The sequence below is a fragment of the Cavia porcellus genome, unplaced genomic scaffold, assembly GCF_034190915.1.
Source record: "Cavia porcellus strain 051 isolate PalLab524CR breed Dunkin Hartley unplaced genomic scaffold, mCavPor4.1 scaffold_7, whole genome shotgun sequence".
Classification (NCBI taxonomy): Eukaryota; Metazoa; Chordata; class Mammalia; order Rodentia; family Caviidae; genus Cavia; species Cavia porcellus.
The window spans coordinates 37234104-37246344 of record NW_026947490.1 but is presented as its reverse complement, the minus strand read 5'-3'; the positions used below and the strand labels follow the sequence as shown (position 1 = coordinate 37246344).

At 45.3% G+C, this 12241-nt stretch overlaps 1 protein-coding gene across 2 annotated transcripts in view; it reads right to left on the bottom strand.

The window, feature by feature from the left end:
• Positions 1-218: 218 nt before the first annotated feature.
• The window catches only part of LOC101788521 (zinc finger protein 543), a 50997-nt gene continuing 38974 nt past the window's right edge, over positions 219-12241 (bottom strand). The window contains exons 1-3 of one of the 2 annotated variants that reach the window (XM_004999801.3): positions 9663-12220; positions 7540-7635; positions 219-4025 (exon numbers count right to left, since the gene is read on the bottom strand). In XM_004999801.3, the coding sequence (XP_004999858.1) occupies positions 2395-4025; positions 7540-7635; positions 9663-9864 (1929 nt within the window). In that variant the 5' untranslated portion in view covers positions 9865-12220 and the 3' untranslated portion in view covers positions 219-2394. Of the gene's footprint in view, positions 4026-7539; positions 7636-9662; positions 12221-12241 lie in introns of those variants that run through there. The other variant, XM_023566071.2, reaches the window with a different exon arrangement.

Below are 12241 nucleotides of genomic sequence, written 5' to 3'. Positions count from 1 at the left end.
GTGAGCCACCACACCCAGCTTGGGGAAGATTTCTAAAGTAGATAAAGAATATCAATGTGAAACCATATAGCTATGATGCATAATACTAAACACTGAATGTTTTCCACAAACATTAATAACATGGTAAGCATATCTACTTTTATCATTTTATTCAACATCATGGAAGATCCTATAGTACAATAATAAGAGAAAAGTAAATAAAAGACACACACCAGAAACCCGTTTGCCAAATTGTTTGCCATTTTATTAAAAGAATCTTCAGCAATGTATGAAAATTACTAGTACAGTTACAGAACTAGTCACTGAGCTATGCAAGGTCTGATTCGAGGTCATCATCCTAAAAAATAAGTGTACTTCCCTCTAATGCCAATGATCATACGAAAGATATTAAAAATTTAGAATGAACCTGGATACAACAGCATTTATCATCCAAGCTAGCAGGAGGCTAAGGCAGGAAGATCACCTGAGCCTGGGAGTTAGAGCCCAGCATGGGCAACACAGAGGCCCCACGTCTTGAAAAAAGAAAAAGAATCCGTTGATGTCACAGAAAATGGTCCCACAGAAGATGTCAACAATGAAATTGGTGGGATGCCCCTGTAATCCCAGCTATGCTGAATACTGAAGCTGGAGGAGGGTTGCAAGTTCTAGGCCAACCTGGACAATGTAGCAAGATCTTGTCTCAGTATTTAAGAATTAAGGATTAAATTCCTTAAGAATTAAGGAAATGGCTTAGGAATAGCTCAGTGGTAAAGCATCGATCTACCATGCCTAAACTTGGGGTTCAGTCCCAGTATCACACTTACCCCCTAAAAAAAAGAAAAAATAAAATAAAATGTATCCAGGATTACCTGAAAATTACAAAATATTTATGAAATAAATTATAGGGCATTTAAAGAAAAAACCACATTCATTGACTAGAAGGATCAACATACAAAACATGTTATCACCAGAATAATCTAAACACTTTTAAGGCAATTTCTACAAAAATAACAAAGGGCAGGGGGTTTAGCTCAGCAGCATTAAGTGCCTGCCAGGTAAGTGCGAGGTCATGAGTTCAATTCCCAGTACCAAACAAACAAAAAACCAGCAAGATGCTTCCTAAATACACAAATTTAAAGTCACCTCAATAAAACTGATACGTAAATCTACAACGTTTACCAGAGCAAAAATAATAAAATCAATTTATGTTTAAAATTTAGTAGATAGCTATCATAAAACAAGATACCTATAGCTTCAGTACTCAGGAGGGTGTAGCAGAAGGAATGCCCTGAGGATGTGGCCAGCTTGGGATACAGAGCACGTCCAAGGCCAGTCTGGACTACATAGTGAGACCCTGTCTCAAAACAGCAAGAGACAGAGACAGAGACAGAGACAGAGACAGAGAGACAGAGAGACAGTGAGAGAGAGTGAGAGAGACAGAGAGAGACAGAGAGAGACAGAGAGAGAGAGGAAAGAAAGAGAATGGTACTGACAGAGGTTTGGCCTCTGCCAGTAAAACAATCTACAAAACCAGATTATTACCAAAGAACATAGAAACAGACAAGAGTGAATATGCTCAGTTAATTTATGACTAAGACAAAAATAATTCAAGAGTCAGGACAGTCTTTAGAATAAATGGTGCTGGGACAAATGAATATAGATACTCCTCATTTAATGACCCATGTGTTAAATGGATGTTCAGACTGTTTGCACTTACCCGTCCTTCTTTTGTGGGGTAGGGGTATAGTTCTTGTTTATAGAACCCCAGTATCTTTTTTGGTACAATATATCTTGTTTATACATTATGGTAACTTTTGCTGATTATACTGTGAGTACTGTATTTTATGCTGTCACACATTATAGTACCACATGTGAAAGGTATACAAATAAAAGCAAAATCATCTACCTGGAGTTTCCTTTGACATTACACCTACTGTGTACAATTCTTCATTTAGTGACCAGTTAATTTAATGACCTAGGTGCAGGAATGGAAGTCTGTCATTACACAAGCAATGTATGTATTCCTCAACAACAAAAGAAATTAATTCAATGTAAGCCTTGCATAATACAAAAATCACTTTCATATAGACCAGTGTCAAATGGAAGAGGTAAAGTAGAAAACTTTTAGAAGGAGCCATACACCTATAACCAGCCACACCTATAAACTATAACTAGGAAGTGATGGGGTGGGATGGAGTTTAGTGCACAGGCACTGGGTTCCATCCCCTAGTACCACAAACAAGCATACAAAAATACCCTTAAGGTAACATTTCAGCATATACGAGAAATAGGTGACTGAGGCCTTTTCCTAAGAGTGGCCACTGAATTCTCATAGGTGATGTAGAAGACTAGAAGACTGCAGACTGAGTCATTTTCAAATATGACTCTTTAGACAACAAATGATTATTTATATTTTTATAGAGATGAGGCTAACCCAGTTTCTCTGTGGTATGAATGATCAGAGGCTCTGATAGATGATTCCCTTGAACACTCATGTTCCTCTGTGGTTACATGAAGAAAATCTTTCCCTAATATGAGCCCTTCAATGTTGACGGAGGCTTGCACATTTGGGAAAGATTTTCCCTCATTTCTGACGCTGGTTGAGTTTTTCCCCGTGTGCATCCTTTGATGGTACCTGAGGGAGGAGCTGAGGCTGAAGGCCTTTCCACATTCACTACATTTATAGGGCTTATCTCCAGTGTGGATGTTGGAGTGCTGAATGAGGTTTGTGCTTCGTGAAAAGGTTTTCCCACACTCCATACATTTGTAGGGCTTCTCCTCATTGTGAATCCGATGGTGCCTTATCAGGTGTGACCGGCGGTTGAAGGCCTTCCCACACTCCATGCACTCATATGGCTTCTCTCCTGTGTGGATGCTAACGTGGCGGATGAGGTCTTTCCGATTGGTGAAGGCTTTCCCACACTCTTTGCACTCAAAGGGTTTTTCTCCAGTGTGGGCCCTTCGGTGCAAGGTCAAAGTGGAATAGTGAGCGAAGGCCTTTCCACACTCACTGCACACATAAGGTTTCTCCCCAGTGTGGATGCGCTGGTGCTGCCTGAGGTGTGGTTCACGTAGGAAGGCTTTCCCACACTCCACACACTTATAGGGCTTCTCCCCAGTATGGATGACATAGTGATGAATGAGTCCTGCAATCTCACAAAATCCTCTCCCACACTCATTGCACTGGAAGGGCTTCACTCCCTTGTGAGTCTGCTGGTGCCACGTGAGGTACGACCGCTGGTTGAAGGCCTTGCCACACTCTGAGCACTGATAGGGCTTCTCTCCTGTGTGGAAGATCTTGTGACGATTGAAAGCTCGTCTATCTCGAAAGGCTTTGCCACACTCTTTGCACACAAAGGGTTTCTCGCCAGTGTGCATTCGGTTATGCAAGACAAATGTGGACCGGTGGGCAAAGGCCTGGCCACACTCAGTGCACTTGTAAGGCTTCTCTCCACTGTGTGTGCGCTGGTGCTGGGTGAGATAGGACTTTCGGCTGAAGGCCTTGCCACACTCCAAGCACATATAGGGCCTCTCCCTGGTGTGGACAATGTGGTGCTGGAGGAGGTGAGTGCTCTTGCGGAAGGACTTCCCACATTCTGTACATTCGTAGCGCTTCACACCCGTGTGAATCAACTTATGTTGAAGGAGTAAGCGTTCCTTCTGAAACACTTTCCCACATTCCTTGCATTTGAAGGGATTTTTTCCTTCATGGACCAAGTGATCTGCAGCTGACCCACGGGAGTCACAGATACAGGAAACTGAGGGTGGAGAGACGTTGCCAAGCACAGTCCCCGAACACACACTGTCAGTTGACCCCGTGCCATCACCTCCAGGGCTCCTAGTTCCAGGAAGCTTCTCCCTCGAGGCCTCCATCTCTGGTCTCAGGAGTCCTTCCTGTACTTTGCAGGGCCTGTCCTGACCCTGGGGCAGCTCCAACAGGGAGTCCCCATAGGCTTTTTCTGTCTGACGGTCCTGGAGCAAGGCTCCCTTGGGTCGGGCCTGGTAAGCAGGACTGAGCTTCATGCTGTTAAGTTCTGCGCTGTTACCTGAAGGAAATGTAATACACAAAAGGGACTGTGAGTGACAGCAGCTCCAGAGAAAGGAAATCAGCATTTCAGTAAGAATAAGATGAAAAACAAGACTCTGCTCCTGGAATGACTTAAAATCTAGGAAACCCACTTGTGAAATGTCTTTCTTTTTGTTCATAGCATTCTTGAAACTTTCTTGCTGTCACATGGTATCACCTTTTTATTAACTGAGAAAAATCTCATTTGCATCAGTGATGAAGGAAGCAACACCATGGCACCTTGACTCACAAACTTCATTTGTACCACAATTCTTGTGAATTGAATCAAGTCTCCTGATATAGTTCAATATAAATAAGTTAATCTGTTCTGGCCCAAATGAACTTAATAGATAACAGAATCAAATTTTCCCACGAGGTTCAATATAAACATTAATTCATTCTCAATCACATATAATTTTTTAACCACAAAAATATGAAACCAAGTACAATACAGTATAATATAAAGAAGGAGAATTCTGAGCTTGAGGCAGCTTCTGGCATGGAGGACAGGAAGATGGGTAGCAGAGGTTACTGTTTGGAGGGAAAGTCCCCCTCTATAAGGACATTGGAGAGATCTCTTTCAGAGATTTTCTCTCCTTTGTTGCTTAGCTGCAGGGTTTATTTTAACAACAAAAATCTGTCTACTATCACTGCTTTTTCCTGTGGGCATAACCCTCTGGAAATGCGAGGCCATGTTACTGTTCCTCAGACCCAACACTCTGTTCCTTACAGTTATGTTGGGATGGTGTTTCTCAAGGAATCCTGGCACTCATTCCATTTTTCCTAAACAGATTTTACTATATCACTGCTAACCTTCTCCCTCTCTTCCTCTTCCTCTTCCTTGTGGAATACTCCTCAAGCACCTTCTGCTGCCTCTGGAGTTCGGCAAGTTCTTCTATGTCTGCACCATCAATGTGCAGTCCCATAGAGTTCTGCCCATGGACACAATCACATCTCCTGCTTGTACATCAGTCCCTGCAAAGACCCATTCAGTGACACATTCTGGTCACAGTTTCCTCCACGCTGAGTTTAAGGTCTGGTATGTGACACTTTCCCAGGCTTTATTAGTGAGGTTGATGCAGTAGAGACCTTGAAATGTTTCTTCCAGAACTCCTTCCAAGTCAAGAACCTCTCTTTACTTACATTAAAACCTCCGGTGAAGGGCCTGTGTGTATAACTTCTTGAGGAAGCAGACAACTTGCGGGTTTGTGGGCTGCAGAAGAGGTGTCATGAAGTCATGCTCGGCATCCATGCCATCCACCAAGGCTGGAGGGTGTACCAGCGCAGCGCCCATCTGAAGACACCTTCCAGGCATTTGGCTGACAGAAAGATACTTCCTAATGGTGGGTCTGAACACCTCTCATAGCCATTCCATGAACAACTGCCTTGTGATGCAAGTGTTCACAAGGGACCTCCACGTGAGACACAGTCCGGCCTTACCACACTATCTTCCTTGATGCTGAGGGGCCTGGGAATGGTACACTGGCAGTAGCCTAGTCTTCAGATCAATGCTTGCATTCACGCTCAGCAACAGGATCAGTCTGCCTTCTGTGGGCCAGTGCTCAGCAGCACCTTTTCCTCCTGCATGACGGGGTTTTGCTCAGCATCTTCAGAGGAGCCTTGTCCACTTGCTGAGGAACACACTCTTCTGCCTTCGTGAAGTCGAGCACTTTCCTGTAGGCAGCAGCAGTAGCCTTGTCAGGACTGGAAGCCTCACTAGGTCATAGTACACTGTGGACGCCTCTTCTTTTGTGAAATGCATCAAATCACCCTCTGATGGCTTTACACACATCATCTGTTGCACTTGTAGTTTTCCAGTAGTATATCTGCAACTCCCTGGCTTTTTCACACATTGCAGCTTGACTAACACTGCCAGCTGCCAGCTGTTTCTTACTCAATCCCCTCTTCCTGCACTGTGTCCCCTGCTTGGTTAACGTCGTTTCTCCTTGTGGTACCTCAGCTCCCCTGATGGCACTTAACAGTCAGCACTGTCAACTTCGCTCTCTGTACGGAGGCCAGATCTGTGTCGTGAGCACCATACTTTTTACAGTTTCCTTTCTCAATTCAATTGTTACTTTCTTCAAAACCTCACCATTCTTTCTCTGAACTTTCTTACTACTGTGACATTCTTGTTACCTTCACTCCTGCTCCACACATTCTGCTCACCTTCACAGCCATTCTGTACTTCCGTTTTAACACCATACTCGCTCAGCACGTTCTCTGGAGCCATGCTGGAATGAATAGTGCCATAGAGTAGTATACGTGCTAACAAGCAAAGACGCTTCACAGAAAGTGCGCACAAGTCTGTACACAACTGTGAGGACCACATCAGAGTGGGGACCATGGCCGCATTTCCTTCATGTGAGGATGATGGCTGTAGTCATGTTCATCACCTGATGCACAGTTTGAGAACAGAAGCAAAATTTTGCTAAGCACTTCTGTTTGTGAACCACACTGCTGTCACATAGATGTGTTCATGCCTCGAGCCATGACTCTTCTGGATCTACCAAAGTTCTCATCTCTACATGTGCAGAATTCACTTACAAACAAATAACACTGGACACAGCCCAATACCAGATTCTTCAGACTTTTGAAAGGAAACTTGGAGTGCCCAGGGCAGATTACAGAGAGAATGAAACTGAGACCCCCGACTCACAATCAAGACTAGGAAATAGAAGATGAGTAATAACACAGATAAAGGGAGAACCAAAGGCAAGGGACGCTGGCTCTGAAGTGTGCCAACCAATACAGGGTGGCTCCTGTGACCTGGGCATCCCAGTGGGGGACAGAGAAGATCAGAAGTTACTGTAGGGCTCTGCAAAATGAGGAGTATGAAGACACACAGGAAGGGATCTTCTGAGGCTGACTGATCTTCAGGGGACGTGTGGGAGGAGACAGGAAATGACAGCATGCAGAGCGCACTGTTATAAGCTTTGTTTCCTCACTATTCAGGAGAGGTAAAATCCAATATTCATCAGGGTGAATAATAGGAATACTGTCAACAGCTTTGTTTCACTGAACCACTCGCTATGGTCAGGTATAGTACACGGCAGTCTCACATACAATCTAGCACACCATCAGTCACACAGTGGCAGTGTATTATTACTGTGGACTCTCAGGACAGACTGAGTATAAAGGACATGAGCTCAGCCACAGTCCCCAACCTTGACACCAAAGTGTGTCTAGAGGTGTTGTAGCTAGGTGTGGAGAAGAGGAAAGACTTCATCTCCCCTGTGCCAGATGAAGGTGCCAGGGAAGCATCAGCCCCTGTGCTGTGGACAGAGGACGTGGGGTCCATGAATCCCTGCATCATACCGAACTCCTTACCAACAGGGCAACCACAGGTTATGGACACCACAGATCCCACAGCCCAGAGGCCACAGAAAGATGATTCTCAGGGTGCGGAGGCAGTGGTCACCTAAAAATCTATAAGTGCCATCACCCCTACCCTCCAACCTACTGTTACGTTTACCTTGCCGGTAGCCAGCACCCACCTGGATGGATCCTTTGGGAGAGGCCATTTGTTGTTTTCCTTAATGTGTGTCTGTGCTCCAACTGGTGAATCAGCTCTGACTTGGACAAAGGACAGCCTGTGCATGGAGAAGGAGACACAGGCATCAGTGAGATGAATCGTTGCAATATAGCCCTGATCTTCAGGATGGGGAAGAGAGCCTGGGGCAGAGCTTCTGTGAACTACAACCTGGAAGTAAACTACAAAGTGCTATGTTTGGAGCTGGTACACTGGAGGAAATACAACTGGCTGTATAAGATTTTTTTTTTTTTTTGGTCTTTTTCGTTTTTATTGGTACCAGGGATTGAACTCACGACTGCCTGCTTGCAAGGCAGGCGCTTATGCCGCTGAGCTAAATCCCCAGCCCCACAACTGGCTGTAGACACAAACCCAGCTCCTTTTGATTTCCATCTTGTAGAATCTTAACACGTCCAGACATATTTCGCTGGTGTTTTTTTTCTTTTCTTTTCTATGTTTTTTTCTGGTGATATTCACAATTGGACCAGGGCCTTCTCCCTGAGCTATATCTCCAGCCCTATTTTTCTATTTTTTTCATTTTAAAACAGGGTCTAAATTGCTAAATTGTACAAGCTGATCTACAACTAGAAATTCTCCTGCTTCTGTACCCTACACTGCTGAGTGTAGGCATATGCTATGGCACCTGGCTGCTATTCTGTAATTAATTCAGAGCCTTCCCCTCCCTGCAACATGCAAGTTTACTTAGGGATGTCTCCTTGTTATTCAGACCAACTGAAACAAAATCTCTGAGGATAAGGACTGGCATTGGGTTTTAAGCACTGGGCCCAGGTGATTGTAGCACCTGGCACATTAAAAAAGTATTTCTTTCGTCTCCCAGACCACCTGATAATCAGTAATCAGGTGGACGAGTGATGACACAGACTGCTCAAAAAATCTAAATTCTAGCAAGGGCCGCACAGGATGTCTTCTACCTACTGCTGTCCTACAACATGCTGGGACCTCTATGAGTGTACCTGCCGAAGACCTAGACTAAGGACAGGAACCAAAAACATGAAAAGCTACAGCAACACAAAAAGTAGAGCACTCCCCACTAACCCAGGAGGCTTGTTAGATGAGCTATGACCCTGTACAGGGAAAAGACTGAACTGGAATCAAGACCTCCCCGACAGACTTGCCAGGATCAAAGATACAGGAATCTAGAGGCGCCGGAGCTGCAAAGCCTTAGTCTGACTAGAGGCAGTTCTCAGAAGATGATGATCAGAACAGGTATATTCTTGGGCCTGGTTCCTACCTTCCATCTGTTTCCCAGCTGAATGACACAAGCAGCTGTCCCTGCCCAGGCCCTCCTACCTGCTCTTTCAGTGTCCAGATCCACCCACCAAGGATTGAAACTTCTAAAACTGCGATACAAAATGTACCATTCTTAAGTTGTAGGAGGCACTGCATCCCAGCAATGACAGAAAGTGGCTAAGACGGACACACGCTGACATTTGCATGAACATCAAATACCAACATTTTATAAGACAAAAGACTTCCATCACTGAGTGCTATGAAGGACAAGATCCCATAATGAAGGCACTCTCTTGAGACTGAATATATGAAGTTTTATGTAGGACTCATTCTATTTTCCATATTTGCTAAGAATGGGGGTGCCAGAAAACTTTAATACCCTATGAATAGATGATATGTACACGTAGAAAAACCAAGACAGAGAATCTAAGGCCTAAGAGACTATGTGGCCACTTTCTTCACAAAATGACAGAGGCAGGATGACACCATGGAATCAGTGACAGACCTTCAAAGAGAAGCCAAGCCACAGCATTAATATATTCCCTCCCTGGGAGTTCATCAGTCCCTTAAGGGATGCTGTGAGAAAAGTTACCTTTGGATTCTGCCTAACATCCTAATGGCTTTCCAACATATCCGTCTTTTGACTGTGACCAAACAGATTGTTTTGTCTCCCAACTCTTACTAGGTGAGTCAAAGAATCAAAAACATACAGATGAACCCAAAGAGATGATTGCTTTGTACTGCAAGGGGGGCAGTTACTGAAGGCTAGATGACTGGTTAGGCCCAGAGTCAGAGGGCTGAAAGAAAAGAGTCAGGTGGGAGAGAGAGGAGCCTTACCCACAGCGATCAGAAGCCCACAGGTCTCCAGCATCACCTCCCAGTATAATGTCCTCTTGGAAATGTCCAGCTGCACCCATTCCTCCTCAGTGAATCTCACAGCCACATCTTCAAAGGTGACAGCCACCTGGAAAGTCAAATACAGGAAGCAGAATCTGCCTTGGACAGGATGAGACTGTGACTTGAGCACAGTGAAAGACATGGACACCCAAGGACCAGATCACCAAGCACCCCAAGAGGGCTGAGCCCTGTGCTGTGCTCCAGTGTAAGAAGGGTGCTGCCTGGATAGATTACAGCAGTGTACACCACAGAAGTTTCATAGGCAGGAAGACACTGCAGTCTGAAACAAGTTTAGGACAGTTTCGAGTGGATTATAGGCTACACATAGCAAGTGCTCAGAGATACGAGGAATAGGAAGTAAAAAATAACAAAAATAATACAGCAGTGAAAAGAATAGCGCCTGAACTGGTCCTCGCTGTGCCTGGCTCCTGATGAGGACTTTCTGTGCCACAGCTAAGGGACTAGAAGGCAACAGCTCGGAAGCCAAATCCTAGGGTTAAAAACAAACTTCAGAAATCAACAGCTACTTACTGTGTGAATATGGGACCTTTCTTTGTCTGAATCTCTAATCTCAGGTCAATAAAATAAGTAAAAATAAAATTTTGACTCACCATGAGCACTCATAAAAATTAAAGAAAAGGTGCTTGTAAAAGAAACATAGTGGCAAGGAGGAGGCTGTGCATGGTGCACACACCTGTAATCTTATATTTGTGAGGCTGAGGCAGGAGATCACCACAAGTTTGAGACCAGCCTAGGCTACGCAGTTAACTCAAGGCCAGCCAAAACTACACAGTGAGACCCTGTCTCAAAGAAGGGAAAGAAGGGAAAGAAAGCAAGAAAGCAAGCAAGCAAGCAAGCAAGAAAGAAAGAAAGAAAGAAAGAAAGAAAAGGGGAGAAAAAAAGTAAGTAAGTAAAGTGATGGACCACAGTCCTGCAGGTGAACACTATCACCTCCATTTCAAACCCATAGGTTAGGGGTCCAGGAAGCTCTACCAGTTCATCCAAACTTATACAAGAGGCAGCATTTGAATCCAGGCTCCACTGGTGGGCAATCTACTCATGCATATATGACATTCCTCTACCAGCAGATTTAACACACAGTTAATGAGATTGTGATGCATTCCAAATAAGTTTCACTGCTATATCCATCTCAGGCACTTCTGAAAATATTTCCGAGGGCACTATCATCTATCTTATTAAACAGATATCTGAGGTAGTGTTATCTGTTGGTTAAGTGCTAGGGCTTGGATCAGCTCCTGCAGCCTTCTGGACCTCACAGCTGCCTGTGGAAAATTCAAAATGAGCCACCACTGTTTTTCCTACCTGACCTTCCAGGAGTTATACCTGAGGCTAAGATACTTCAAGAAGAAGGAACAAGAGTCCAAGACAGCATAGCAAGCAATGGCCATGAGAAACTAGGGTCTTGAATGGACCATGATGCCCTGAGAAAACAGGATGTAACATCCAGCAAAAGATCGTACTATTGGTATTAGCAGTGCAACCCCAGAATCCAGGCTGTTTAGGAAACTGAGGCAAAAGGATCACAAGTTGAAGGAAAGAGACAGTGACTTAATAAAAGGCGCTGGGGATGTACAACTGTACAGGAGCACTTGCCTAGCACTCTTATGGCCCTAGATTAAATCTTCATTATGGCAAGAAAAAAAATCACAATCTCACCCACCCAGAACATGAGTTACCATGTGGGGGAAAACCCATGGGTACCCTGACAACTTCTTTTAGACCAATGTGCCTTTCCTGAGCGCACAATCCCTGCCAGATGCCTACACACCCGGCACTCACTACTTGAAGGAGGCACGCTGGACTTGCAGTTTATGTTACTTCTTCAGACCTCCCCATACACAGTGTAACAGGCACGATAATGCGCACAGTAGTCAGTTTCTAATCAGGGTATAAAGGGAGGCCAAAGATTCAGAGGCAACGTCACCAGCAAGGCCGAGTGCAGGACAAGGCTGCACAGCACAAGACATCTTCGTGAGGTCTGGCTCCTGGGTCTCAAGAGCAAGGAACCGGAAGAAACAGGCCAGGTAGGAGGAGGGCGCAGGGCGGGCGGACTCAAAGCAGCAGTGCGGGGCTACGTGCACACAAGTGCCAGCTGACATTTCAGAAGGAGCCGCCCTCATCAACAGTCCCCTTCCCGGGAACCAAGGGATGGACTAACTCGCAAACTGTGGCCTCAGCCTCTCTGAAAACCAGAGGAACCACAGAGCCGGAATCCTCGTCCACTCACCTGCGCCGCCGCCATCACGGACGCGGGGGTGCGAGGAGCCGGCGACCTCCAGCGCTTGGCCCCAGCCTGGCCTGGTGACCTTGGTGGACAGACCTGTCCCCAGCCTTAGTGTCCCTCACGTAAAATGCACACGAAGTGAGGGCACCGCTGGCAACCATGGAGACCCATGGGACACCCCATTAGGAAGGAGGAGGTGCTCGGCTGTCAGAGGAAACGGAGCAGGGAGGCTTACTCCTCCCAGCGTCCCCTACACGTCTCTAAACAAGGCGCC